This window comes from Rhodofomes roseus, assembly GCF_022264815.1.
Source record: "Rhodofomes roseus strain CIRM-BRFM 1785 chromosome Unknown C8Q71scaffold_8, whole genome shotgun sequence".
Taxonomy (NCBI): Eukaryota; Fungi; Basidiomycota; class Agaricomycetes; order Polyporales; family Fomitopsidaceae; genus Rhodofomes; species Rhodofomes roseus.
In genome coordinates this window covers 1,552,415-1,578,122 of record NW_025952964.1, presented here as the reverse complement: position 1 = coordinate 1,578,122, position 25,708 = coordinate 1,552,415, and the positions used below count along the sequence as shown (strand labels likewise).

The 25,708-nt window shown below is 56.0% G+C and overlaps 9 protein-coding genes across 9 annotated transcripts; 6 read left to right on the top strand and 3 right to left on the bottom strand.

Moving 5' to 3' along the window:
* The first annotated feature begins 75 nt into the window (after positions 1-75).
* Positions 76-1,860, top strand: C8Q71DRAFT_755967 (uncharacterized protein). Its single transcript, XM_047923569.1, has 6 exons — positions 76-260; positions 340-414; positions 474-573; positions 628-1,039; positions 1,091-1,466; positions 1,529-1,860. Exons 3-6 carry the CDS (start codon positions 496-498, stop codon positions 1,653-1,655), a joined length of 993 nt encoding a protein of 330 aa, XP_047780100.1. The 5' UTR covers positions 76-260; positions 340-414; positions 474-495; the 3' UTR covers positions 1,656-1,860.
* Positions 1,861-2,106: 246 nt separating this feature from the next.
* C8Q71DRAFT_755964 (WD40-repeat-containing domain protein) lies at positions 2,107-5,384 on the top strand. The gene is made up of 8 exons (XM_047923568.1): positions 2,107-2,656; positions 2,716-3,173; positions 3,223-3,449; positions 3,503-3,544; positions 3,609-3,665; positions 3,723-3,804; positions 3,855-5,133; positions 5,191-5,384. The coding sequence occupies exons 1-7, from the start codon at positions 2,313-2,315 to the stop codon at positions 5,081-5,083; spliced, it is 2,439 nt and encodes an 812-aa protein (XP_047780099.1). The 5' UTR covers positions 2,107-2,312; the 3' UTR covers positions 5,084-5,133; positions 5,191-5,384.
* A 1,930-nt stretch (positions 5,385-7,314) lies between these two features.
* C8Q71DRAFT_857228 (incomplete iron reductase) lies at positions 7,315-9,607 on the top strand (the record flags this gene model as incomplete). Its single annotated transcript, XM_047927387.1, has 8 exons — positions 7,315-7,971; positions 8,026-8,095; positions 8,161-8,342; positions 8,400-8,669; positions 8,743-8,887; positions 8,956-9,123; positions 9,180-9,537; positions 9,592-9,607. 8 exons carry the CDS (start codon positions 7,315-7,317, stop codon positions 9,605-9,607), a joined length of 1,866 nt encoding a protein of 621 aa, XP_047780098.1.
* A 470-nt stretch (positions 9,608-10,077) lies between these two features.
* Positions 10,078-11,599, bottom strand: C8Q71DRAFT_755956 (Pex19-domain-containing protein). The gene is made up of 5 exons (XM_047923567.1): positions 11,410-11,599; positions 10,872-11,359; positions 10,643-10,810; positions 10,411-10,578; positions 10,078-10,353 (listed from the first exon to the last, which is right to left on the bottom strand). The coding sequence occupies exons 1-5, from the start codon at positions 11,462-11,464 to the stop codon at positions 10,243-10,245; spliced, it is 990 nt and encodes a 329-aa protein (XP_047780097.1). The 5' UTR covers positions 11,465-11,599; the 3' UTR covers positions 10,078-10,242.
* Positions 11,600-11,646: 47 nt separating this feature from the next.
* On the top strand, positions 11,647-15,108 carry C8Q71DRAFT_755953 (organic solute transporter Ostalpha-domain-containing protein). The gene is made up of 5 exons (XM_047923566.1): positions 11,647-12,057; positions 12,110-12,221; positions 12,938-13,118; positions 13,170-13,365; positions 13,415-15,108. The coding sequence occupies exons 1-5, from the start codon at positions 11,888-11,890 to the stop codon at positions 14,985-14,987; spliced, it is 2,232 nt and encodes a 743-aa protein (XP_047780096.1). The 5' UTR covers positions 11,647-11,887; the 3' UTR covers positions 14,988-15,108.
* Positions 15,109-17,861: 2,753 nt separating this feature from the next.
* C8Q71DRAFT_796382 (NDUFA2, NADH ubiquinone oxidoreductase 10.5kD subunit) lies at positions 17,862-18,249 on the bottom strand (the record flags this gene model as incomplete). The annotated part of the gene is made up of 3 exons (XM_047925677.1): positions 17,862-17,950; positions 18,005-18,111; positions 18,164-18,249. The coding sequence occupies 3 exons, from the start codon at positions 18,247-18,249 to the stop codon at positions 17,862-17,864; spliced, it is 282 nt and encodes a 93-aa protein (XP_047780095.1).
* Positions 18,250-18,643: 394 nt separating this feature from the next.
* Positions 18,644-20,467, top strand: C8Q71DRAFT_755946 (RGS domain-containing protein). The gene is made up of 3 exons (XM_047923565.1): positions 18,644-18,959; positions 19,013-19,874; positions 19,931-20,467. The coding sequence occupies exons 1-3, from the start codon at positions 18,844-18,846 to the stop codon at positions 20,165-20,167; spliced, it is 1,215 nt and encodes a 404-aa protein (XP_047780094.1). The 5' UTR covers positions 18,644-18,843; the 3' UTR covers positions 20,168-20,467.
* Positions 20,468-20,734: 267 nt separating this feature from the next.
* On the bottom strand, positions 20,735-21,470 carry C8Q71DRAFT_723283 (uncharacterized protein; the record flags this gene model as incomplete). The annotated part of the gene is made up of 4 exons (XM_047921577.1): positions 20,735-20,824; positions 20,881-20,998; positions 21,051-21,226; positions 21,279-21,470. 4 exons carry the CDS (start codon positions 21,468-21,470, stop codon positions 20,735-20,737), a joined length of 576 nt encoding a protein of 191 aa, XP_047780093.1.
* A 509-nt stretch (positions 21,471-21,979) lies between these two features.
* C8Q71DRAFT_857222 (uncharacterized protein) lies at positions 21,980-22,900 on the top strand (the record flags this gene model as incomplete). The annotated part of the gene is made up of 2 exons (XM_047927386.1): positions 21,980-21,997; positions 22,049-22,900. The coding sequence occupies 2 exons, from the start codon at positions 21,980-21,982 to the stop codon at positions 22,898-22,900; spliced, it is 870 nt and encodes a 289-aa protein (XP_047780092.1).
* Positions 22,901-25,708: the final 2,808 nt, after the last annotated feature.

The following is a 25,708-nucleotide window of genomic DNA, read 5'->3' as shown; positions in this document are numbered from 1 at the left end:
GGAAGTCACCGTGAGGCGCCAGACCAAACAGATGCAAATGAACTCACTGGAACTGATATCTGCTTTAGACGAGTTACTATTGCACCTACTTACTACCAAACCTTGCTCTTGCAGTCATGCACTGTACATGCTCACGACCAATCACGCCAGTACTATACTGCTGTGCGAGTCTGCAGTTTGCGGGTGTCATGTATAATAATGACCTTCTGCCGCGCTGCGACCTTGCAGCTCTCTGGCCACCTGTCTCAATGATGTCTATGGTGCGCGTGCTCCGTGACGGAGCCCTCTACTCCAGCGTATGTTGCCGAGAACACCCTGCAATCTGACAAAGCACAATAGCTTCGTGCTGACTAGGGTGGATACTTGCGCCTCTGGTCGACGTCATTGCTAACGTCTCGACAACGTGAAGGACGGGTGAGTACCCAAGCGATCTACTTATCCTTGTTCAACCTCTTATTGCTCGAGCTTAGCAGCTGCATCCCCCACTTACGCGCCATGTACCTCGCGAGACCACTCAGGCTGGCGACTAACTGCATTCACGCCTGGCCAAGCGCTAGCCTACCTGCAATCAAGGTAAATTATCCTGTTCATAGCCTCTGGAGCCTGAGTGACGAACCCGTAGAGTAGCCGTTGTGGGTGGGACTTCAGGTTCCGACGTACCGACCCCTACACACATCAAGACCCTTGCGCGATGCCGCATCGACAGCAAAACCTCCGTTATCCCCGAGGACGGTCAAGGCCGGCCTGATGTTCTACTCTCCGCCGCCGGACGGGTCCGCCCCATACACGCTAGTGAACATGGACGCGGCTGGGCGGATGGGCAACTGGGTACCCCAGGAGCACCAAGTCGAGATTGAGGACATCAGAGGGCGCGAGCATGCGATGAAGCTCGATACTGCGGGCTTCCAGTTCTACACGGGTGCGCCCGATCACACATCGTTCACGGACGAGCGGGAAATCAGGGAGCAGTACTACACGGAGAGCGTGGCGCTCATCAAGCTCTTGACTGGTGCCAGTCATGTCGTACCCTTCGACCACAGTTCGTCTTCCCCTAGCTCGCTTCATCGCTCGTACTGACTTGACTGCGTAGCCATACGTCGTCGTCGTCCTGGAGAGCGCGATGATGCACCGACTAAGCGCCAACCCGTCCCGCAAGTGCACGTCGACCAGACCCCGCAATCTGCCGTCGAGCGCGTGCACCGACATCTCCCAGCCGCAGACGTTCCTGCTCTCCTCCAGAAACGCTTCCAGATTCTGAACTTGTGGCGCCCGCTGGAGCACCCTGCCTTGGACTGGCCGCTCGCGCTCTGCGACTGCCGGAGCATCGACCGCGCGAAGGATGTGGTGCCCGTCGCGCTGCGCTATCCGGACCGAGAGGGTCAGACGTACGGCGTGCGCTATTCACCCAAGCAGAAGTGGAACTATCTGCGAGCCATGCGGCCGGACGAGTTCGTCTTGATCAAGTGGTGGGTGTTTTGTGTTGTGTGCTCCGCAAGCAGGGCTGATGCGACGCGTATCATGCGTGAAGTTTTGACTCTCAGGACGACGGGAAGACTGCGCTGTTCACCCCGCATACTGCGTTCAATGACCCGAGCACGCCGAAGGATGCGCCATTCAGGGAATCCATCGAGCTGAGGATGCTCGTGTTCTACTGAGGACGTGTGTCAAGTTGAGATGATGGCTTTACCCACGACATTCTGTAAGACTACACACCTGGCTTTCCAAAACACCTACTCGCTTCGTAGGTCGTGTAATATGTGCACATTTGAAGATGCGCCGTCCACTTGAATGCATGCGTTCGCCACCTATCCGACTTAGCTGGTGAGTGACATACATACCGTATGTCGGCTATAATCACAGTACATCTGTGAAAGAGGGCCCCATCGTGCCTTCACCTGGAACTATGAACATAACAGTTTCATCCTCCCCGCGCGTTGGTTGGTTTTTGTCGAGACAATCGTCTTATGAAACTAGACAAGTTTGTGTGGTGATTCAGCCATGATTACACAGTAACACAGGCCACAGCCCATCGCGGAAAGCTGCGTGGGACACTGGTCCACATATGTACAGTAACATACACGAGTTTCCATTGGTCAGGTGCTTGTTCTGACGCTCACGGTGGACGTTGGCGATGCACTACAAAGCGATGTAACTTACAGGGCGACACTGCCTACACGTGTGTTGCGGAAGCCTATTTATCGGGGCATGTATCGCCCTCACATCCTTTGTATAGATCGCCCCATCTCGACCACTTCCACTCGACAAGATTTTGACTCAGACCCGGAGGGACGCTTCATCGGTCCACTGGTAGGATGCCACCGCACGGCAGTGAACTGACTGCTTGGGATGTCTACGCGAAGCAACTCCTGATACTGGGTCACGGATATCCTCTCTGGGATCCTCGGCCTGCCAATTGCGCAAAGGGTGTGCAGATTGGCGATGTCGGGTACATCGACAACGGTGCCTTCATTCGTATATTCAACGCAATGGCGAACCAAGACGATGACCTGAACGCTGGGCATGGCGTTCCTAGCAATTATCAACCATTCATCAGAGGAGACAGATCTTCTGTGGTGAACACGCCGGACGCGATCGTGGCAGGTACACTCTGTAGCAAGACTATTCGGCAGCTGGGCGGGCAGATCGATGCACAAGTGTGAGTGTTATACTTCTGGTCGGCGAGCATTTGGTCAAGTTTTTGTCGTACCTTAACAGCATGCACTCTGGAGCATCCGTCGCCTTTGAGTGTACTGATGAGCAGGGGGCGGTATTGGTTCTGAAAGACTCGGCGCACCGCGAACAGCTGCCCAGCCGGAGAATGATGAACTATCTAAAGCAGAACATCAGGGAATGGTACGCATTCGCCACATCAGACGACCTCGACTTGCCTTTGCAGAAGGAAGACATCGTGTTTGTCTTTGGATTCGTCAAGACTACACAATGGGCAGTAGCATCGTATGTTGAGGGTGGGAGATCTGCGAAATTTTCGTTCACGGGTGGATACGGACCCGCCCATGCAAGTGCCTCCGCATTCGCGACGGTCGGAAACTCGAGAGCACCTGTGTATAGCTGGGGCCCCTCGGAACGTCTGTCGAATATGCTGCAGCCCAGTCTCAATCCAGTACCCAGGAGGAGAGGACGTGGTGGTGGCAGACGAAACGAACCCGATCCCGGTAAGCTCAACTGCGCATCCAGAGGCAGCCAATGTCTCACCCGATTTAGGACCGAGCGCGCCGACGCAGGCCTGGGACGCGGATCAGTGTGTCTTCTTGCAGTACTACAAGATGAAATACAAGTTAGGGGTCTGGCCGACTGTCATGAGAGGAGCGGCGGGATACGATGAACTTCCGCGTGGGCCGGACGATCCGTCCACGGGAGGGCAAGGGGGAAGCCAAGAGGATCCGTTCATGACGGACGACGAGTCTGTTGAACGGTTGCCTGGGCGTAAGGTATGCGGAATCGTATGTCGTTGTATCACACCTGTGCTGACGCAGGAATGAAGGCGTATGATCCGGCTGACGACATTCTTGACTACATCTTGAAGGTACATTTTCGAAGTACGCGGTAGGAGTGTCATGGCATTGACGCTGTGTTACTTGCCATTGTAGGCATCGGAAGCCGCAATGGCAGTCGCCACCGACTTCGATATCGTCAGGCTTTGCAGGGTAGGTGTATTTCTTCAAGATATCACCTATCGACTGACATCGGGTTATGGATGGAAGAAACACAGCTGCGACATACCAAATGACATCATTGCGTTCCTAGACGAAGTTCGCCCGGTCATTGATGTCAACGAAGACGGACGTAGGTCCTGCTTCCCGTTTGGACAAGCGCATACTGAGATAGACTGATAGTCGGAATGCTGTATTTCGAGGATGACCCTGTGGACTCGATTGATCCACCCGTTATGGAAGAGGCAAAAGAGCGTACGGTTACTGAGCCCACACACCCTGATATTGACGATAACAACCAACCCGCGCCGGGAGAAGACGATTTCATGGGTCAACCGGAAGATCCAGAGTCACGAAAGCAGGATGCGACTGCCGTGCTTGATCATCAAGCAGGTGGCATAACAGCCCTTGCATACTCCAAAGACAGCCGTCTTCTTGCCAGCGGGTCGGACGACTCTCTCGTCGAGATCTGGAATGTCAACAATCGACAGAGAGTCCACGCTTGTGAAGGACACACGCAACCAATCTCATCCCTTGCCTTCTCGCCTGACAGTAGAGACTTGGTCTCGGGGTCAGACGACGGGATGGCAATAGTATGGTCGACATCCACGGGCGAGAAGCGGTTCGAGCTGGTTGAACATGCAAACGACATCTACTTCGTTGCGTACTCGCCGGACGGTAGTCTCATTGCGACTTCATCGGTTGACTGCACGGTCAGACTGTGGAACTCACGCAATGGTCAGCCAATATCAGTGCTTCATGGACACAACGCACTCGTCATGCTGGTTTCCTTCTCTCCCGACGGACGGCTACTTGCCTCCGCAAGCGCAGACTTCACAGCATGCGTATGGCATGTGCGTAATGGACAAGAGATCTCCAAGCTGACTGGGCACACGGGAGTCGTTTACTCGCTCGCGTTTGCACCAGACAACCGTCGCATCGTGACCGCCGCAGAGGATGGGACGGCCCGCATCTGGAACGCAGATACCGGAGAGGAACTCATCACTCTGCGCGAACATACAGGTCCCGTGTGGGCCGCGGTGTTCTCAGCTGACGGGAAGAAAGTGCTCAGTGGGGCCAGCGACGGGACGGTGAAAATCTGCGATTCCTTCGGCGGCGAGCTTCTCCTGTCCTTGGAAACCGGAGATATGCTGGTCAACGCGGTGGTCTTCTCATCCGATGGCAGCCGCGTCTGTGCCAGCGCAGAGGACAACTCCATACGTGTCTGGAGTACGACATCAGGGCAGCAGCTCACCACTTTGGTCGGTCATGAGGACAAGATCACTCACTTGAAGTTCTCGCCGGATGGAAAACGCATCGTTTCGTCGTCTGACGATGGCATGCTACGGCTGTGGGATTTGGAGCGAATGGGCGTGCAACCGGAGGCGGCGGCATGGACGGTGGTGCCATAGACCGATGACCCTTGGATGACCCGCTGCGAAGTGATCTATGAGAGTGTACGGTATGCATTCTCGGCTCGTTAGTAATAGTGCTTGCACACTGAGATTTTCCTGGGTAGGGCGAGTATTCGGACCCCTTTGGCAACTTATGCAAGTAGCACTGTTACTATAACGCCCCACGTTCCTGCTATTATGCCGAATAATCACAGTATCTACTTGCGAAATCAGAAACACACCATCTTTCGTACTGCGATCAGTGTGGTGCTGGCCGCATAGGAAGGCTAGTAGATAATATGAGTAGTGTTGTCATTGACAGTATCAAGCTGGCAGTCCTGGTGGCGCGACGTTGAACGTTGAACGTTGAATGGGAGCAGCTCCGACTTAGATATTGTATGCGTCGATCATTCAGCATCATAACAGTTTGTATCGCCTCCCGAACGTCGGTCGCCACACCGTCACACGCCACTCGGATTTCTCAGACGACTCAAGGCTTGGTCAATGCTTCATCTCATTGTTCACTTAGCTAGGGCCTGCTGGCAGTGCTACTTCGCGTCCGACACATTCAATGCAGCCTGATACTAGCATTATGCCTGTGTAGGCCTCGTAGGCCTTTCGTGAACACAAGTCGAACACAAGTCGTTCGGTAACATGCGGTACATGTGTCGCTGCAATTAACCCACAGTGCCGTTGCGCTGACGGCCGCCGAGTAACAACGTACCCTACGAACCATTGCGACTACAGATGTACGCGTGCTTGCTAAACGTGAGTAATCCCTACTTATCGGCGTACACTGGTAGTAACTCGTTGTAAAGCATATCCAGCGACTATGGTGCGTGTGCATCGCGGTGCCACATGAACTCGACGCTCGTCGCGCCACGTCCATAGCATGTTTAGCGTGGTCAATGTGGCTTTATTGTGATGTTCGTTCCGCGACGTTCATATGCCTTCTCACATCCTTTACCCATGATCGGACTGGGGCACGTAGAATCCGGCATTGCGTTCACACTCTGTTAGTTTCGCAAGAGCTCAGAGAGGCTGCAGATCAGGCAGCGACAGCCGCGTGAACGGCAGCTCACGCGGAATATCCGACCTCTGTCTGTTCTGGTACGTAACGTTTTGCCACATCATGTTGAGGATCGCAGTACTGACTGTTTGAAGGACCTGTGGCATACCTTGAACCTCATCACCACGGGGACACGCCATTCGGAGTATGGTATGAATGTCGATGCACTGCGGATTGACCTTCTTGTCTTGTTGGATACATGTCGTTCACTTGGCACGTCTTTCTGGCATATTCGCCGGGCGCGTTAACTCACGCCACCGCAGCAGCCTTGCTCTAGAGATCTCCGTCCGAACACGAGCTGATTTTGCCTGACGCGCAGCCACAAAGCTCTCGTACTTCCCGAAAGGTCCCTTGTGCATGCGGACGCAGCCGCGCACACCATTGACGGGAGAAGATCATTGAACAGCTACATCGCGATACCGTCAATCATGTGTCTACGGTCGATGCGCGACGTCCTCGGAGTGTCAGCCCGGGTATGATCTGCCACAGCATCCCGTCATTTGTGGCACCTCCGGATCCGCCACATAGCTCTGCGCGCATCCGGTGGGTAGCGAGGACCGTGACTCCATCGCCAGTCCGCGGAGCAGTACTCAGGTACGCATGTCTCCCTCTCAACGGAAGGAAGTTTCAGGTGAAGTGCGGACAGCACGAGGAGTGCTACTACAGAGAGACTTCGACCGCTTTAGGCAACAACGTGGTCAGTGGAGATTACTGGTGGGAATACCAAGCCGACCTGCACGAAGACATCGACTTCCAGACCAACCATCTCCGTTCCTGGCACGCGTGCTTACAAGCCCCTTCGTCTGTGGACGCCGTTGTCGAATGGATCTGTTGCTGGCCATCGTACGTGGGCGCTTGTTCTAATAATACGCGCGGGGCTGAACAAGTTCACACAGGAATTATTGGCAGCTAACGGCAGTCTTAGAGGAGGTAGTGATTTGATACCGTTGCGAAGCTGCAGGGGAGCCAATGTGATTCGACGCTAAAACTCCGAATCTGAGTGGTCGCGTAGGCCGGGCAGCAGTATATAAGGCTCGTCATCGTCCTCATACCGGCTCTTGGGCAACGCTGAAAACCTTGCAGGTGTTCAGTCTTCTTTCTTCTGTTCTCGCCGGGCGTGAACCCCAGTTGTCTTCGTTCTATCTATCTCGCTTTCCGTCGCCCTGCCCACTCATTCGCTATGCCTTCGGCCACCGCTTCAGCATCTGCAGCACATGCCTCGTCCACTGCGACGGCGGGCAAGACTACTACAGCAGAACCTGCCGAATTGGACCCCATTCCCTTCTTCCGCGAAATAGACATTATTCTCATCGGCGTCGCTGGCTTCTTCATTCTTCTTGCTTTGCCCAGAGCGATCGCCCGCTTCAAGCACCTGTCCCAATGGTTCGCGGGGTGTTTCTTCCGTTCGGTCACGCTTGAGCGCTCTGCTTCTCGACCCCGCAGGGCGGGCAGCAATGGCTCGTCCTACAATGAGAAACCCGTCGACGAGAATGCTGAAGTCCGGTCGGTCTCTGTCTACTCCAACATCGACCTCACGCCGTTCACCGGCATCGAGTCGCCGAAGAACCCGCCGACGTACATCGCTGCTTGGTCCTGCATCTTTCCATACGTTAACAACATCCTCGAGACGAAGATCAGGCCCGGTTACTCCCTCTGGAAGGTCCTCCTCATGATCGGGTATATGGCTGCAATGATGTACGCGGCTTTGATCGACGTGAACCTGTTCACGAGCCCGGCGCGGCTTGGGTTCGTCGCGACCAGCCAGCTTCCCGTCATTTATATAATGGCTACCAAGAACAACGTCTTTGGCACGCTCATTGGACAAGGATATGAGAAGGTGAGTTTGTCTATTTTCCGAGGAAGCGCTCCGCTCAAGCCTTGCACATTGTAGCTGAACTGGGTGCACCGCTACGTCGGGCGTGTCGTGGTCCTAGTGGTCAATCTGCATGCAATGGCATACTGTAAGTACTCGTTCTGTAAGACGTCCGATGAAGTATGGAACATTGTTGACTTCGTCACTACTCAGTCGCAAAATGGGCCAACGAAGGCGGTGTTGCGGCGCATATGGAGACGAACCACGTATGGGGCTGCGTCGCTCTGGGCTGCATGGATATCCTCTTCCTCTTCTCATTGAGCGGCGTGCGTCAGATGTACTACAACCTGTTTTACACCACGCATATCATCGCGGCCATTGTCTTACTCGTTGCTGTGAGTATTGCTACGGTTTGAGACGCACTCGACGGGCCCTAACAACGTGTCTCACAGCTGTATTACCACGAGGATTTCGACATTCCCTACGTTGCGATCGTAGCGGCCTTCTACGGAGTCGACCGCGTCCTGCGACTGGTTCAAACACGTATTGTTACCGCGCAGCTCCGGCCGATCCCGGAGCTCGGGATGACCCGCATCGAAGTCCCTTCCGTCAACGCAGGGTGGCGCGCGGGCCAGCATGTCCGTCTCCGCGTCCTGTCCACTGGCATGGGCCTTCTGGGCTGGACAGAGAGCCACCCTTTCACTATCGCGAGCGTGAGCAAGGTGCGCAGTCCATCTCCGCCGTTGTCATCACGATCCCGAGCTTATCGCACCGTTTTCCACCTCGTGTATGCAGCACCCCAACGAAGATGGCCTCGTTGTAATGGTCAAGAAGGCGGGAGATTGGACCACCAAGCTGTACGATGTTGCCCAGCGTACGGAGTACCGCGAAGTGCGCGGCCCAACCCGGAGCATCAAGGTCATGCTGAATGGCCCATACGGTATGTGTTGCATGAGAATGCTTTCCTACCATCTTTCATTATTATTTGTCGCTGACTGCGTTCTATAGGCGGACCTGGCCACGCGATTGTGACCAGCTTCTCGGGCGCCATGCTCGTCGCTGGCGGTAGCGGGATCACCTACGCGCTGTCGACGGCACAAGAGCTTGTAACGAAGGGCGCGGAGAGCGCAAGTCGCACGCGCGTCGTCGAGCTCGTCTGGTCTATCACCGACCCGGGTGAGTAACGTCCGCTCTATCTCCCCCACCCTCGCAACTCAGACCCGTTGGCACAGCCGCGTTGTTCCCCTTCCTCCCGATATTCGGCAACATGCTCGCGGAGGCGCAGGGGACACACACGACCCTTCGCATCTCCGTGCACTACACGCGGGCGATCACGTCCGACGAGGCGATGAAGGCGTTCGAGCGGCTCCCGCAGGGCGTGACCCTCTCACCCGGCCGCCCGCGCCTCCAGAAGGTCCTCGAGGGCGTGGTAGACCGTACCGTCGCGTCGGGCGGCGTGCAGGACCTTCTCACGGGTGTCGTCGTGGGCGTGTGCGGCCCCGTCGCGCTGGGAGAACAGGCCGGTCAGGTCGTCCGGCGATTGGATGGCGAGCGGCGCCGGGCTGTCAATGGCGTTGAGCTGCACGAGGAGTGAGTGTAGCTGCTGCGTTCGGTGTCCGTGTGCTAATGGCATTTGCTCGATAGGATCTTTGGCTGGTAATTCATCGCAGCCATCCTGGTCAAGGCATGCGTCCCCACCTTGTCCTTCACTTCCCCTTCTTGATCCATATCACTCCGCACTTTATGCTGCCAGCTGGGCTGCGTAGTACGGACACGCTTACACACCACCATCTCTGCATTCATTCTCTCATGTCACTCTCATTGCCCTAGAACGTCCGTGTAAGTGTACGATTAGTGTGTTGTTTCTTGCGGTCCCCACCGTATCCCACTGTGACCGTAATTCTAGGTGCCACGGCTCACCATGTGTTGTACTACCTTGTTCTCTAGCCTTGGATAGATGATAACGTCCATTCCATCCCACGCCGTATGCGTACGCATGGTACGAGTCACGACTGTCGCGCACCAATGTTCGAACTCGAAACATAATGATCCGCAAACGACGTGGGTGGATAGGTAGAGGTATTGCGAAGGTCTTCTGGTACATGCGGAGAACTTGATTCTGAACACTCGCTGGACTCCAAAAGCCACGTCTTCGTGGTTGCAATTTGCAGTTGGTATTATACAATGTACATGGTATACGTGTTTCGATGCCTTCACCAACTCACAACTAAAGCTACATGGAAAGAAGGTGGTACAACGAGAGCGAGCGAAGAAGTCTGGCCTAGCCGATGTCGTTCATGCAATGATACACCCGTCAGGCATCTTTGGCATCCCGTCAGCGCCCATGTCCAGGCCTGGTGGCAAGGGTGCCATGATCTCAGCAGGCGGCGAGCCGTGGCTTTGCATCTGCCAGGACCATATGGCCGTCAGAAACCTCACACAGCGCGTGAATGGCATGCGCACCTCTGTCATGAGCGTTACGACTTGCGTGGCTTTCGCCGGATCCGAGTCCGAGTACGTGGGATCATCGAAGATCGTGATGAGCTTGCTGACGATTGAGTACTGGACATCGTATCGCTTCTTGTCGTCGGAGGAGAGGGTAGCATCATGCTCTTTCAGATAGTCTGGGAACTGCATGACAGGCGGTTCCATGAGTACATGTCTCCCTGACTGAAGGGCGTGGGGACGTGCATACCTTGTCATGCAACTCCTTCAGCGGCTCATACAAGATTTCCTTGCTCATGAGCTCGGTCATCATGTTCTCGAGGACCTTCTGCAACTCATCTGCCTCCCCGGGGTCCATGTCGTCGAGTCCTTCCCCTAGTTGGGCCATGAGATCGTCCACGGAACCTCCAGCACCATCCTACGAATTGTTGTTATACCTCTATGATATCTCAGCTTCGGCGTGATTCGTCAGGACGTACCTTCAAGCTGGACTCGCTTTCCTTCAGTTTCTCCATCGCTTTCCGTATGCTCGCCTCAAACGAGTCTTGCGGCGCTGCAGTCGCACCCCCGCTCTTCGTGGATTCGCTTGCGCCAGCGACTCCCTCCGGCTGTCCCTCCATATTCAAGGCGCCGTTCATGCTCTCGGCGAGCATCTTCTCCCAGGCAGAATGGAGAGCCTCTTGCCTCTGCTTCTCGTCCGTGTCCTGGTCACTCTCGGCGCTCGCACCCGCTGCACCTGCCCCGTCTGCTTTGGGATCCGCACCGCTCACGATTTCGCGCATGAGCGACTCCATGCCTTGGCTCAGCTCGCGCATGAAGTCCTCGTCCATGCCGAGTGAGTCGAGGGAGCTTGCCTGGGTGTTCGCTGCCGTCGACGAGGCCGTCAGATTTGGAGTTGCGCTACTAGATGACGCTGCAGCAGCCTGCTTCGGTGCTGCTCCCTTCGGCTGGAACTGCTCGAGAACATCTGTAGCATGTTAACGATAAATCGCCGAGGCTTGTCAGCGAAAAACGTACCGTCGAGATCGTCCAGGTCATCGTCGTCAATGCGGGGCTTTTGAGATGCGGACATGTCGTCGTGAGATAGGTGGTATTGTGGACGGAGAAGAGAACGCGCGATGTATGAACTATTGACTAGCTGGTCTTGAGCTTGGGCTGCCGCCAATGGGGTGGCGTCCAGTTCAGTCCGAGAAACACGGGATTGTGGGGTCACAATCACGGGCTCGTCATGTCACACAATGTTGTCACACTTCTATCATCGCCCGCCCATGGGCGGCTGCGAAAGGCCACCTTGTTCTCTACCTTCATATTGTGTTTTCTCTACGCTTGCCCGGCTCAGAAAGACTTTGTTTTAATAGCGGGACCGTTCAGCAAGCACTTTGCGCGCCAGAATACCAGGACCAGCGCCCGCAGTACGCAGCAATCCGCGGCCGAGGCCGAGGGCGTTCGGAAGGTCGAGAGACCAGTTGTGTCTCGCTAGGCTCGCCTCCTCGCCATGGACGCTCGAAGACTTGGCAAACTTCCTGACCTTGGGTCTGGCTCGGGCTCCTCGTTACCTTTCGCTGTCCTACTACTTGCTGGCCTTGCGACTGTGGCTGCAACAGCGGTATCCGCGACATCAATATGTCTGCATCTGAAGAACTATCGCAAGCCAATACTACAAAGGTCAGCTCACTTAGCAGGAATAGATGGTCCACGGAACTCAATAGCTCTTTAGACAAGTTATACGAATCATGCTCATGGTCCCGATATACGCCATCGCATCGTTCATCTCGTTATTCTCTCTGCAAGCCGCTTTCTTCATTGATGTTGTTCGAGATATCTATGAGGTGAGCATTGCTGATTTGTTTCCTGCCTGGAGGTCGTGTGTGTGTGTTGGACGGGCGAGGTCAGCGTGAGGAGACTCCGAGGTCCGGACTGTGCGGTTCCTTGTGTAGTTGCGACGCACATTGACGGAAACCACCGTGTGCTATGATCCATCGTGTATTTTCATCTCTAGCGATGGTGAGGGCGACCATGCTGGTTTGCAGCACTCCTTCCAAAGAAGGTCGGATATAGACCGGAGTTGGCGGAAGTGATACCGGTGTAATTCCTTTCAGAAAGTTTGCAGAAGCGCGCAACGACTGCCTGACCTCGCTTTCAGGACGTCCCGAGTACAGAAACGGACGAGCCTGAATTCCAGTTCCTCGCGCACTCGCTACCTAGTATCCAAGTCAGTAGGCATCGCATGTCTACGTTCATCAAGGCAAGACTTTCTAAGTCTTTTGCTCATGCTGCCTACGAGATGATCTAGCCCATTGAATACCTCATGCAACTCATCACGCAATGAACTTGATTCGCAGCGCAGACTGCTCTCATGTTGACTGATACTGCACGACGTGACTTGTTTGCGATGTTCGCGTTCGCACGCGCCATCGTCAAATCGGTCAGTCTCGTTGCAATTTCAACTATGGTGAACGTGTGTATCACATCACCCTGAGAAACTCGACCTCTGGCTGCCTGCGAATGCATGTTGTTCCCATAGCTGACCTTCAATCTGTGACAGGCATTCGTAATTTATTGTTTTTTCGATCTCCTTATTGCCTATCTCGGCGGAGAGCGATCTCTCCTCATCCTCCTGCACGGCCGCCCTCCCAAATATCCGGTCTTCCCTGGGAATCTGTTCTGGCGAGAGGTGGACGTCAGTGATCCCTACACGTTCCTGTTCCTGAAACGCGGTGTGATTCGTGGGTGTGCCGCTCGTCTGCAATAGGAGCCCCTCTGACCCGAGCTTGCAGAATATGTACAAGTCAAACCGATACTAGCGGTCGTCACTATCATTCTCAAGCTCGTGGGGAAGTTCAACGAGGGCAACCTCCGCGCAAACTCCGGGTACCTCTACGTGAGCGTCGTGTACAACTGCAGCATATGCCTGGCGCTGTATTGCTTGGCAATATTTTGGATGTGCGTCAACGAAGACCTCAAACCATTCAGGTCCGTCCCGTATCCGTCCCCCGGCGCATCCGTGCTGACGCATCCCCAGACCGATGCCGAAGTTCCTGTGCGTGAAGGGCATCCTGTTCTTCTCCTTCTGGCAGTCCATCCTCATCTCCATCTTTGTGGCTGCCGGCGCGATCAAGAAGCTCGGACCCTATACGGACAGCGAGCACATCTCGCTCGGGCTCACGGACACGCTCATTTGCCTCGAGATGCCGCTCTTCGCTATCGCACACATGTACGCGTTCTCGACGCGGGACTTTGTCGACCCGCGCATGTCGTTCGTCGCACGCATGCCCGTGTTCTACGCCGTGCGTGACGCATTTGGGCTGAAAGACGTCGTGGAGGACGTCAAGGCGACGCTCCGCGGAGAGGGCATGGACTACCGCGACTTCGAGCCCAGCGAAGGGTTCATCCATCAGGGCGCCGGTCGGGATAGGCGAATCCGAGCGGGGCTGCGGTACAGTCAGGGAGGAAAGAAGAAATACTGGCTTCCCCAGCCTGCGCAGACTACGCGCCCCGCAGGCAGTGTCGAGCGTACGGTGAACCGAGCCGTCCAGCGCGTCGCGGGGGAGGACCAGAGCGAGGACGTCTACGCGCCTCTTCTCGCCGACCAAGCGCGCGACGTCGTCCACACCGCGCCCGACCTCCGCTCACCCACCGGGCAGGCGGAGCTCGGGCTCTTCGACCACGGGCCGCTGCAGGACGAAGAAATCGGGCTGCCGTTCGGCGAGATCGACGACGCGGACGAGGCGCTCTATGTATACAGCAAGAAGTACGTGTTCGGGGACTACCACTACCCGTGCGTGGACGTGAGCTCGGAGGCGGCGCGCAAGACGATGTGGGACGAGGAGGAGCGGATCCTCCGCGACGAGCGCGGCGCGTACTTCTCGCCCATGCTCGGGCCCGCGCGGGTGCTCGGCCATGCGCGCCAGAACTACGGCGCCATGGGCAACTTCCAGCGGAGTGCGGTACGCGAGCGGGTCGCGTCGGACGCTTCGGATGGGTCGCGGGGCAAGGGCAAGACGAGGGCGGGCAGGGAGGTGGTCATCGATAGGGAGCACGACCGATTGCCGGAGGCCGGCATGGGCGAGGTCAGGCTGCGGTGGACGAACAGCAACGATCGCGTGGCCTCGCAGTCCCCTCGACTGGGCACGTCCCCTGCCGCTGCGCGCCCTGCAGCCGTGAAACATACGTCTTCTAGATCGTCTGGCGGTAGTCCTGCAGCGAAGCAGCCCCCGCCATCGCCCCGAAAGGAGACTGAGCGGCCGGTGTTGCCGCCTGACGCGGTGGATCTCATCGTGGAGGACCCGCACGCAGCAGAGGAAGAGAAGAGCCACGAGCGGCGCAAGGGCGAGCCCGCCGTGCGTGGCAAGGCGCTTCACAAAGTCTACCGGAGGGGATATATCGCAGAGAGCGATCAGGGTCATGAAGAGGGCGAAGTCGAAGTGGCGGATGACCCTATCTTCGAGGTGGGCGAGGATGCGGATAGTGTGCTGAACACGGAGGAGCGAGTTATCGAGGAGGTGACGGTGGCGAAGGCTGAGACGCCGCCGCCATATGCGAGACCTGTCATCTACAGCCCGGAGATTCTCGACGACGAGAATCCGTGGGCGTAGTACACGTTTTGTCTTCACGACGTTTTCTAACGACTTTCTATCTGTATCTCTTGCTGCTGTACGTTTCGCATACAAGGGTGGAGGGATTCATGAACCAGCAATATCATTATTTTCTGAGTAACTCAGTCTTGCGCTGCAGGGTCTGTCAGCCCTTGTAGAATGCAACAAACTTGTAGGGCTGGCCCCGCGGTCACGACGTCACAATACTTGCGCAACCACCCACACCGACGCTGCTGTAGTATACATAGCGAGTCATAGTGAACGAACCGGCAACGTATTCCAGTGTCGTTCGTCATGTTTCGTGAAACAACGTACGTCGCCGCTCTTCGGCAGTACTGTAGACTTGTAAGCATGCCATTCCTAACTCATGATGTTGCACGGCCACTGCGCCCATACGCATGGCCATGCTGCTGAACGCCTGAGTGAGGCGACGTTTCCCCCGCGGATTGGAATCGCAATAATCATTCGTCCAGCGCGATTGAATGCCGGTGGAGCCAGGTTATGTTCGATCGTACATGCCGGACGGCGAGGCTGACACGGTTCGAGTTGGGGCTGACCAGAACCGCTTCCTCGCTGCCAGCCTCGCTCGCTCACCATATAAATATCCCACCCAGCGGCGTCCTACCGCCAGTTCCCCTCTCTTCCTCTCCCCCATCTTCCCCTGGTGAAAGGGGTGCGGCGACGGGGTCTTGTCTTTGTAAGTCTCCTTCACCTTCCTCTATGAGTCCGTGCACTGACAGTCATCACACTAGGTGCGTGGGCAGTGGGATGATCGCAGCGCCTAGGAAAATACCGTTGTGACGGGGCGTCGCTGAGTTTGCTGCTGTCCCGCAGGCTCGAACCCTCGCCAACCCAAGACCATCCATGCTGACCATCGTCTGCCGGCGCCGTCCCACCGCGTTCCATTCGCGAGGGAGGCGTCGGTAGACGGTGGCCAGTGTGGACTTGCAACCCAGGCAGCGCTATCGCCTAGCGAAATACCGTTGTGACGGGGCGTCAGCGTTGCTGGGTTTGCGCGGTCTTGTTGGCTTCCTCGTTAGTGTACTCTGTAGTTGCCTGTAGGTAGTGTAGTTCTCTGGGGCGGGCGGTCATCCTGACGATGTCGGGCGAGGACCGTCCGGGCGCGCATCTCACCGTGATCCCAGGGTCTAGTACTTCCTTCGCTCATGGAGCAGGGGAGGAAGCTAAGACGCGCCAAAGACTGTTGTATATAGAATATAGCGCACCTTGTATGCCTTACGTGGTTAGCTAGTTCAGTGGAAATGTTATGAGGCGTACTATTCTTCAGACTGGATACTTCGTTGGTTGCTCTATCTGCTCCGCTCCTTTCTATCCACTCCTCCAAGTACTCCTTCCTCGTCAGCCGCAGCCGTCGGAGGCCAAGTTCTGGTTATTATTGGCCGACTTCCGGCGTGATCGAGAGCCGGTGACGCCAAATGGGCTATGTTCGATCGCGAAGACTGCAGCGACGTTCCAGACAGCGAGGCTGACATGGTTCGAGTTGTCCCCCGGAAGGCTGTGCTCTCCCCACCGTCAGCCTTACTCGCCAATCGTATAAACATCGCATCTGGCCACGTCCCACCGTCAGTCACTCTTCCCCCCTCCACCACCATCTCCGCTACGGGTGCGGTACGGCGTCTGGGTTCGGTCGTTGTGAGTCATCTGTCTTCATACTTCGTACGTCCATGCACTGACTATGACCCTGCTCCGCAAGTTGAGCCGGATCCACGCTCGAGATCCTCCAGGTAGTTTGGCTGGCGGAATCACTTCGGGTGGTAACGTGCATCGCCCTTCAGAAGCGACGTGCGCGCCAGCTAGTACTCTGCGAGCTACCCGGGCAGTGTCATCGCCTAGCGAAATACCGTCGTGACGGGGCGCCGGCATTGTTCGAGGTATATGGACTTGGGCAGCGCCGTTAGGCTTCTCGTAGTTGTCGTAGTCTCCAGGGCGGGCGGTCTGCCGGGCCAACGTACTGCTTGGTGCCGAGTCAGACCGTCCGGGCGCGCATCTCATCGTGATCCTGGAGTCCAGTACCTCCTCCACCGAACAGGTAGAGGGGAGGGAAGCCAAGACGCGCCGAAGGCTAAAGTGACTAGACGTGTAGTTTTCTCGTTGACTGATGTGATATGCAATGGCATATGGGTCGTGAGCACTTCGATAGATACTATGCTAGCCTCAGTTGGTGGGTGTAGGTGGATTTGAATGTAGGCGCACCGTTCTCGCGAATTCTCTCCTATCATGGCACCGCTTTGTCGCTATGCAGGCAAACCTCTTGTGCCGCCTTCGGGCCATTAAGCGAAGTGATGCAACCGGTATGTGGAGCGAGAGGTATACAGGTAACTGCCCGCCTAGTCGTGCGCACCGTCTACGACCAAACCAAAAGTAAGACTCAGACCATCACTCGACTCCCCAAGTCGCCTCTGTTAGTATAGCTGTCAGTCCTACAGCTGTGACGTACAAGTCTTTGGACAGACAAGATTGAATGGCAGTTGTTTGTCTAGCGGGGTTCTCGCTGTAGTTATGCTTCGGAAGTGCTCGGGCACCTCGCCGCAAGCTCCTAGACCATGAACGGGTGATCCAACGTCGGGTGCTTTTGCGTGCATACAGAACAGGAGGTTTCAGTGTGACTTGAACGTCCGTCGAGTCTGGGGGCTGCCAGTGGATGCTAATTCCGCACGCGTCCGAAGGATCCCTGGCCCGCTGACGTTCGTCTTGACACGCGTAGCAGTGGTCGCAGATTTGTATATATGACACACACCTGTCCCCCACAAGTGAGAGACTCATCCGTGCAGATGTTCATATTCGACGTGACAGGGCACGGTGTCCGGGACTGTTATACAGAAAGCGCGACCACGTCTAGAGGGGTCTGGCCGTTCATGATAGGCTCAGGAGCTGCGCTATTCTCGATGCGACGTCCTTCTCCGAGAGGTTGTCCACCTCGACGTGCTTCTCCACACCCCGTTCTACAGAGTCAGATTCAGCTGGTGGCGCGAGGTCTCAGGGTTCACAGAACGCACCGAATCGCGCAAACACCCGTGCAGGCGTGCCCTTCGCTTCCCGAATCATGATAGGCAAGTCAGGGTTGTGTTGTTTCAGAGTCGGGTATGTTGAAGCAATAAACTGCCTATTGCCACGAGATGAATTGCAGAATGAATCCGAGCAGTCCCGTCACTGACCTTGTCCCCGCTGAGCCTGCGCCTGTCTGGCAGCAGAGAATACGAACTTCCCGCAGTGCAGGCGACAATGCTTTGGCGAACGACATGGCAGATTGAGTTCGACTTGGAGGCCTGGCACTGGCAGCGACTCGGACGACCCGGACAGCGTGATCGTTGCCGACTTACCTGTTATGGCAGTATGAGCGTGACGCTGGCAAAACAAGTCACAGTTTCAGAGATCACATGGGTCACAGACAAAGTTGAAGGGAGTCTTGTGAACTGTTCTTCACCGGTCCTCTGGCTCTCCTGTGCTGTCGCACTGGACATACAGTCTCCGGTTGATCTCATTAATAAGCCCATGTAGGCCATATGTAAGTATAAGAAAGAATTGAACAATGATAGGTTCAAGACAGACGACGTGACGTAACGAAGGCCGTTACTGTCACACTGCATCGCTCCTCAGGCTGAACACAGGTGTCACACTCGGTCACACCGGTCGCACGTCGTTGGGCACGGCGAACTCGAGGTTGCACGCAACCCCCACGCGTCTTTGCTCCGTCCTATGCTGCGCAAGCCCCTGGATTCCCCCAATCTTGCGTCTTGACCACATTCTGCAGTCAGATCCCTGACACCATCTTGACCGAGCATTTGGTTGGAGACCGGACGCACCAGGCAACCGCAAGGCTCTCGAGGGGACAGCGATGGACGACGAACATCGTCGGGATGATGGAGTGGAGAGTCGGAGAAATAGGCTGCCGTCCTTCACAGAGGTGCTGTCGCGACGGACGCGACCGCCTGTGGACCTCTTCATGTTTTAGTGAGTGCTTCGCCGCGATGGGCTTCGCTGTGCCTTCATATCCCACCCCGCAGTTTATTCTTGCAGCGGGAAGGCGCAGAAGACGTCCTCGACTTCTGGCTGGACGTGCAGCAGCACGAGAACTTGTGTCGCGCGTATTTCAAGGACGTGCGCAAGTCGGGGCGAACGATCAAGGAGGACTGGCCCGAGTACTGGGACTACGCTCGCAGGCGCGGTTCGATCTACGGCACCGTAGTGGGTATGAACCCGCACATGGGCACCAAACGTAGCACGGCGAGCACCCAAGACCTCATGTCGGACCAGGACAGGCAGAACCTAGCAACGGTGGACAACGAGAAGGCTGGACGGAGCCCGAGCCCTCGCATCATGTCGACTTCGCCCGGGACGCACACGGCGGTCGCGTCGGAGCCGCCGCGCTCGACGACGCCGTTCTCGCTCTCGGGGCGGACACCGACGCTGTTCAACATGCGCCGCGCGTCGCGGGCACCGACGATCATCCCACGCTCGGCCGCCATCACGCGCCTCGACCTCATCGCGTCCGCAGAGCGGATCTACTTCCGCTACCTGTCGCCCGCGGGGACGGTGGGCTCGACGGAGAACCACGAGATCTACCTGCCGCCCGCGCTGCGGGTCCACACTTTCCCGCTCAACAGCAACCACGAGCCGAAGACGGCGAACGAGATGAGCCTGATGGCGCAAATCCCCGACATGTTCCACGCGCAAAAGGAATACTGTTTCCGCGCGATGGAGCAGGACGCGTTTCCGCGATTCCTGCGCGCGAAGGCGTTCGGGAACCTCACGCCCGTGTCCGCGCTCGTGCGGCTCATCGTCGGGCTCATCGTCCTCTGGGTCGGACTCGCCGTCGGCTTTTCTCTCATATTCCTGGACGTGCAGCCCAAGTCGAAGCGTTTCTTCGTGAGTGCCGTGTTCAGCGTGCCTGATGAGTCCTTGGCGCTGACAGAGATCGACAGCTTTTCCTCCCATATGCCGTCGCCATTCTCTTCCTCGTTTCACACCAGTACGAATTGGACCCCATCCTTGTCTTCTTGGGACAATCTGAGTCCACCCCTTTCCGCACGCTCCGCATTCGCGAGCCGTACGTGAAGAAGCTTTTGGTCGGGCGGGCGCTGTGGGTCTCCACGCTCGTCGCGGCCTGCACGGTGGCCCTGACCATGATATTCTGGGCTGTGCCGGGCCACCGCCTGTAGCTGTTGTTATGTACGTTCACGACTATCATGCACTGTGGGAACGTTGTAGGAGCTTGGGATTATGGGACACGACTTTCGCTATTTCTAATCCTTAATTCGGTTTTACCTTCTGGTGCTACTACTTTGACATCCATGATACAGTATACCCTTGGTGATATTCCCAATCAACTCGCTGTCGCTCATTTTGTTGCCCGAACTTGCCATTCTTACAACCATGCATATACCTCGATTTATGCCCGTGTTCGGCGGCTGCATGCTTGCGGGATCTGGTTAATCCGACGTTCCTAATCAAATCCGAGCTGATGAAATCAAGACTCAAATGTCGGAGGTACGAACTATAACTGATATATTGTACAAAGGCACAAAGCACGAATGGGCAGAGCGTAGTCTGTCATCAGCGGGATAAGAGGAGATAAAGGAGTGGAGAAGCAGAGAGCATGTGAAGTTGCACCTCGTATTAACACGCGAGTTGTACGGAGAGCCTGTATCCCGCAGGGAAGATCATAAGTGCCACTATCCTGACATACAAAACTCCGCTCGCATTCGCAATGCGAAGTAGTCGCTTCGTTACTCGGAAGCGATCCGTCGCTTCTGGGGCGATTTGTTGTACTTTGAATAGTATTCTTCCAACAGTTGCTTATAGCGCTCGTCATAAGGCTATGGCACAGGAGGACGTCAGCATTACGGGCTTTGGCTTGACGAACATGACATACGGCTCGCTCCTCCGGAGTCAGCGCACGCCATCTCTCTGCCAATATCTTGGTGTTATGCAGGACACCCTTCACGCCCGGGGGCGCGGGACCAATAGTCTTGGTCTGCTCCTGGATGAACCTAGGGACACCGTGAGCAACTAGCGGTTGGCATATCAACAGATATTCCCTACATCGTCCAAGAGGCTCCGGGCCGGTGTGGACGCTTCGCGTCCCTCGGAACGGCACGATGACTGGCCTTCAGCTTAAGCTTCACTCTTTTGAGGGTCTCCCCGTCGGTCTTGTCGAAGTACTCCTGAAGGCGTTTCTTGTAATCTACCCACAACTCGGCATAGCGATCTTTGTACACCTGCGACCACGATACTCAATAATGCAATGGCGGTTCGAACAGATGCACAGACCTGACGTTCAGCATCGTCCATAGCCTTCCACGCCTTTGCGGCAGCTATGGCCAGCTGGCGCTGCGCAGCGAGAGTGGGGGTCTTCAGCTCGGTCCGACCATATTCTATAAAGAATAAGAGGTAAGGGTTGGCGGGCTGTTTAGGCGGCATGTCTTTCTTGGTCAGTCGTTTGACTGTTTGCATAAACGTCATGATGGGAGGGTGAATGGAGTTAAAGACGTGGGAGCGCACCAATGGGTGGCTTAGCTCTCTTGGGTGGGCGGCCCACGCTTTTCTTCGGCTTTGACGGCTTTGCGGCTGCCTTGGGTTCTCTCCTTTGTTTCACAGCTTCCGCTTTACTTTTGGACGACTCGGCGGCCAAGAGCGAAGACGAGGACGATATGAACGAACGCGTCGGGACCTGCAGGCGCGTCACGGAGATAGATCCTGCGCTACCGTGGCGCGTGACCGTGGCGCGGATCGTGCGGTGGGCTATGCGCTGGGCCAGCTGAGAGAACATAGCAGAGACGAAGACGAGAGGTATGAGCCAGAGAAAGAGATGTGCTGGGACGCGACTGAGCGACGGCGCGTTGAGTCTTGACACGGACGGCATTGCTTGTGCTTGTTGTGCAAGAGCCCCATCAAACTTTCCCCAAATGGTATGTCCCGTCTCTCGCGTCTGTGGCGTCCAGGCCCGGCTTTGCCTTTGTCCTCCAGCCACCATGGCAAACCCATCTCAAGTAAGGAGCGTTGTTGCTTGATATACTGAGTTTCTGATACGAGATTATAAGGTTGCTGGCGCGGCAACACCAAATCCGCAACTGGGTTTCGACCCATCCTCGTTGCCCATCGCACACCTTGAATCTCTCAGGTTCAAGGCCAACCAGATGGTGGAATCCATCCAGCTACTCCAGCGTACGTTGGACATGGGGGGATACATGCCTGCGTGGCCGGAGATCCTGTCAAAGTATACCATCTTGCTGTCTCAGTCGCATAACCTGTCCCACTCCCTGCTGGGCCCGCTTCACTCCTCCGCATCTGGTAGCTCGTCCGCGCCCGGGAATGTCTACGAGAAACTTGCGCTACATTCTAGCATCCCTATGACGGATTCCCAGATGGACAACGAGCTCATCCCCCTCCTGCGCAACCAGCAGACAACAGACGTGCTCAAGCTAGAAACCGACATTGTACGCCACCTCGCGGAGCACATGGAGACGAAAGGTTCTCTTGGCGTCATGACACAGAACGGACGTGGCACAGGGCCATATGCAAAGCGCACAGAGTACGACGACGTCCTGCGGGAGTGCGAGCAGATCCGCGTCGAGCACGACGAGCGGATCGACCGTGCGGTGCGCGCAGTCGCGATGCTCCGTGAGAAGTACGACTGGAAGGCGCGCGTCGAGGTTGACCAGGAGGAGCCGGAGGAGATTGAGTGGATTCCGCACGGCGGTCTGGCTCCCGATGGGCAGGCGCACGAGCGGATGAGCGTCGACAGGGAGGGCGGGGATACGCCGGATGGGGACCAGAGCAATGATAGTGACGAAGAGGAAGAGCTCGAGGAGGTTCTGGGCGACGGCGGCGATCACACACCGGATGGGACACCTGGCGGAGGCGAACCTGCTACGCCAACGGTCCAGGGGTAGCTATCTCGTCATCTATGCCCGTGTCTATGCTGTGCCTGTTATGTTCGTTTCTTAGGGTTCATTGTCTCTTTGGGTTCCTTGGTAAGTGGACATGCAGTCGTTGTCGCATCAAGCTGTCTCACTGATGTGAATTATCGCGATAGCATATACTCATTCGCAATACAACGCCTGTCATTGGTCCCACGTAGCAGCAGTCCTCAGCCGTAGCCGGAGTAATCGCGAGGATAAGTACGAAAATCTTCTTAATGCGTAGATGTTGCTACGCCGCTGAGGTATTTACTCGCACGTGTCGCTGCTGGTGCGCGAGATTCATCGAATTTAGGTGTTCTTTCATCCGAGGATCTCGCTCTCCGCCACTCAGTACAGACAACCGTGGTACACGTGCTCCTAGGCTGAATGCAGCGGAGCATCGTGTACACATGAGCAGGTGAGCGGTGATGTTGATGCTGAGAGCGTCTCAATAACCCGAAGTGTCTTCAGTCGCCCTACCGTTCGGCACCCGCCAGAGTTAGTCGATTGCTAATGCACTGGAGGGAGATGGACTCGCTCGATAGCGACGAGACTGCTTCTGAAAACCTCTCGTATCTGCTCCTGTGGATGGCGTATACGTCCTATTGCGATTGGATAACCGTCCTCCGGGACCGCGATGCTTCATGGCTAGCGATCTCCTTAACATTGGCACTGGCGTGCGGCGTCGACTGATACAAGGGCTGTCCTCCGACAGATGCCCATTATCTATGACGGAGGGTTGTTGGCCACAAATGACATTGCGAGAATCGAGGTCGGTCTCTACACAATATGAATACATTCATTGGACAGCTGAGACTTCGACACCTTGTGCTCTATCCGAGTATAGCGGGCTTCGGTTACCCAAGAGACTTGGCACTTTACGTCTCTACACAAGTGACTGGTGAGTGAACGAATGGCCTGCTGTCGGTTTCAACCTACTGATGAAAGTGCGTTCCCTGCGTCAAGCAGCGTTACGCCATCGATCGCTTCACAGGAATAGACTAGGCTCGGGGTACGCGAATGAAAGGCGATCATCATCGCCCTTGGCGCTAGGTCGACGCAGTGGTAGCGGTACGTCGCCATATTCATAGCGCACTCCTGCGCGTCGGGAATGAGGGCGTCATCATTCGACCCCCATTGACGTCGGTCGGGTCTGCGCCACACCATTTGCTTCGGGGGGGGGGGGGGGGGGCGCACGCCTGGACATCGCTAACCTCTCCGATCCCGCCACGAACGGCTGGGCACTCAGAATAGACGCATCGTCATTCGCCGTGCAGTCGCTGCCGCCGACAGCCTCTAGTGCGCCAAGGGCAGCGACTGCGGTCGAGCTTTCGGTCCCGAGCGGACTGTGCTAAGGATGATCCCCTGACAGCCCTGTTACGCACTCTCCTCGCAGTTGCCGTGGAAGGGCAACTAGCCCTGAAAGAAGGATATGACGCAGTGTTGCGTACCTGACCCCCCTAGATGCGCGCCAGGACCGCCAGGAGTGCCCATTGTGTTGACGAATGCAGTTAGACGTCGCTTATATCCAGGGCGATCGTGCAGAGTTAACGTTGTGTGCTGAAGGCATTACCCTGAAAGCGTCCAGTACACGGGGCTGGTCCCGGTAGAGCATCCGCAGGCACAACGTCAAGGAACAGCGAGCTAGAAGCCAGAGCCGTCGTAAAGGGCTTCTTGCCAGTTGCGATCATCCCGGAAGCATGGTTTCCGACGAGTTGTGGTAGCGCGGACGTCACTGAAGGTATCCATGTCCTCTCGTTCGATTATGGGGGTTTGCTGGTCTCGTAACTTAGGCCCCGATCCTCCATGCTTCAGCCTCGGAATTCGGCGCCAGGATAATGGATGATTGTCCCACAGTGGTGTAAGATGGATGCAAAGATAGCACCCACAGGTTAGATCAGACTAAACTGGAAGAAAAGCCTATCGGGACCGCAACGCAGGTGCGTGTGAGAGCAGAGTCTAATCCACCACGCATGGCTGAGCTTGTGATTGGAGAATGGTAGTGTACTTACCCGCTGCCGCTTCAATCTCGCACGAACAACGCGGTGCCTGATGTCTCCGAGCCCGGGGACGCCGACCCCCCGTCCATGGTGGCACCGTTCTCATCGTCGTGAGTCGCCTGCGGCTTACACGGCTGTCACTACTGACTCCGCATTCGGATGCGTCTTCAGAGCGACTGCTATTATAGACTGGACAATTTGATTTTCAGATGTATATGGGAAAGAAACTGAGCATCAAGGCGAGTATGAGCCGGCGGGACTGCAAAGCTCGGTGCTTAGTGAGGTGAGCATCGAGAACAAATGCATTGACTACCATTCTGAACGTGACCCGCTTAGGAAGAAATAATGGGTTGCTGATGCATCCCGCCTCTCAGCAACACAGTCGCCTCCCAACCTAGATGGGCCGGAGGTAAGTGTGGAACAGATCTGTTGACCGAACAGACACTGCTCTGTGTGAGCTGTAGAGGTGACATGTAATTCAGTTGATTGTACTAGGAACGAGCTGACAACGCCGTCGTAGATACTCCTTCAGGCTTCTCATGAAGAGTCCCGGATACACACCAGGTACCTCAGGTTATACAGTTCCTATCACTTCGACGGACGATATGTATGTGGCGGTTGTCTTCGTGTGCTGCGAACTGTTTTTGTGCCGCAGCTCATCCCCTGACATCAACGATTCTGCAGGATGGTCCTGACGATTCCGACGTCTCAGATGACAAACTATCTTGCACGCCATTCATCTCACATGTACAGCAACAATGACAGCCGGTCCAGGACATACTCCATGTAAGTTGCAGCG

Coding starts and splice junctions, on each gene's coding strand:
- C8Q71DRAFT_755946 (XM_047923565.1), top strand. CDS start 18,844: ATGGACGACGAACATCGTCGGGATGATGGAGTGGAGAGTCGGAGAAAT. Junction 18,960..19,012: donor GTGGACCTCTTCATGTTTTA/GTGAGTGCTTCG, acceptor CCCACCCCGCAG/TTTATTCTTGCAGCGGGAAG. Junction 19,875..19,930: donor CCAAGTCGAAGCGTTTCTTC/GTGAGTGCCGTG, acceptor AGAGATCGACAG/CTTTTCCTCCCATATGCCGT.
- C8Q71DRAFT_755953 (XM_047923566.1), top strand. CDS start 11,888: ATGGACGCTCGAAGACTTGGCAAACTTCCTGACCTTGGGTCTGGCTCG. Junction 12,058..12,109: donor CGCAAGCCAATACTACAAAG/GTCAGCTCACTT, acceptor ATAGCTCTTTAG/ACAAGTTATACGAATCATGC. Junction 12,222..12,937: donor TTGTTCGAGATATCTATGAG/GTGAGCATTGCT, acceptor AATCTGTGACAG/GCATTCGTAATTTATTGTTT.
- C8Q71DRAFT_755956 (XM_047923567.1), bottom strand. CDS start 11,464: ATGTCCGCATCTCAAAAGCCCCGCATTGACGACGATGACCTGGACGAT. Junction 10,579..10,642: donor TGAAGGAGTTGCATGACAAG/GTATGCACGTCC, acceptor CCTGTCATGCAG/TTCCCAGACTATCTGAAAGA. Junction 10,354..10,410: donor TCGTAACGCTCATGACAGAG/GTGCGCATGCCA, acceptor TGGTCCTGGCAG/ATGCAAAGCCACGGCTCGCC.
- C8Q71DRAFT_755964 (XM_047923568.1), top strand. CDS start 2,313: ATGCCACCGCACGGCAGTGAACTGACTGCTTGGGATGTCTACGCGAAG. Junction 3,174..3,222: donor ACGAAACGAACCCGATCCCG/GTAAGCTCAACT, acceptor CACCCGATTTAG/GACCGAGCGCGCCGACGCAG. Junction 3,805..3,854: donor TGATGTCAACGAAGACGGAC/GTAGGTCCTGCT, acceptor ATAGACTGATAG/TCGGAATGCTGTATTTCGAG.
- C8Q71DRAFT_755967 (XM_047923569.1), top strand. CDS start 496: ATGTACCTCGCGAGACCACTCAGGCTGGCGACTAACTGCATTCACGCC. Junction 574..627: donor CTAGCCTACCTGCAATCAAG/GTAAATTATCCT, acceptor CCCGTAGAGTAG/CCGTTGTGGGTGGGACTTCA. Junction 1,467..1,528: donor GAGTTCGTCTTGATCAAGTG/GTGGGTGTTTTG, acceptor TCATGCGTGAAG/TTTTGACTCTCAGGACGACG.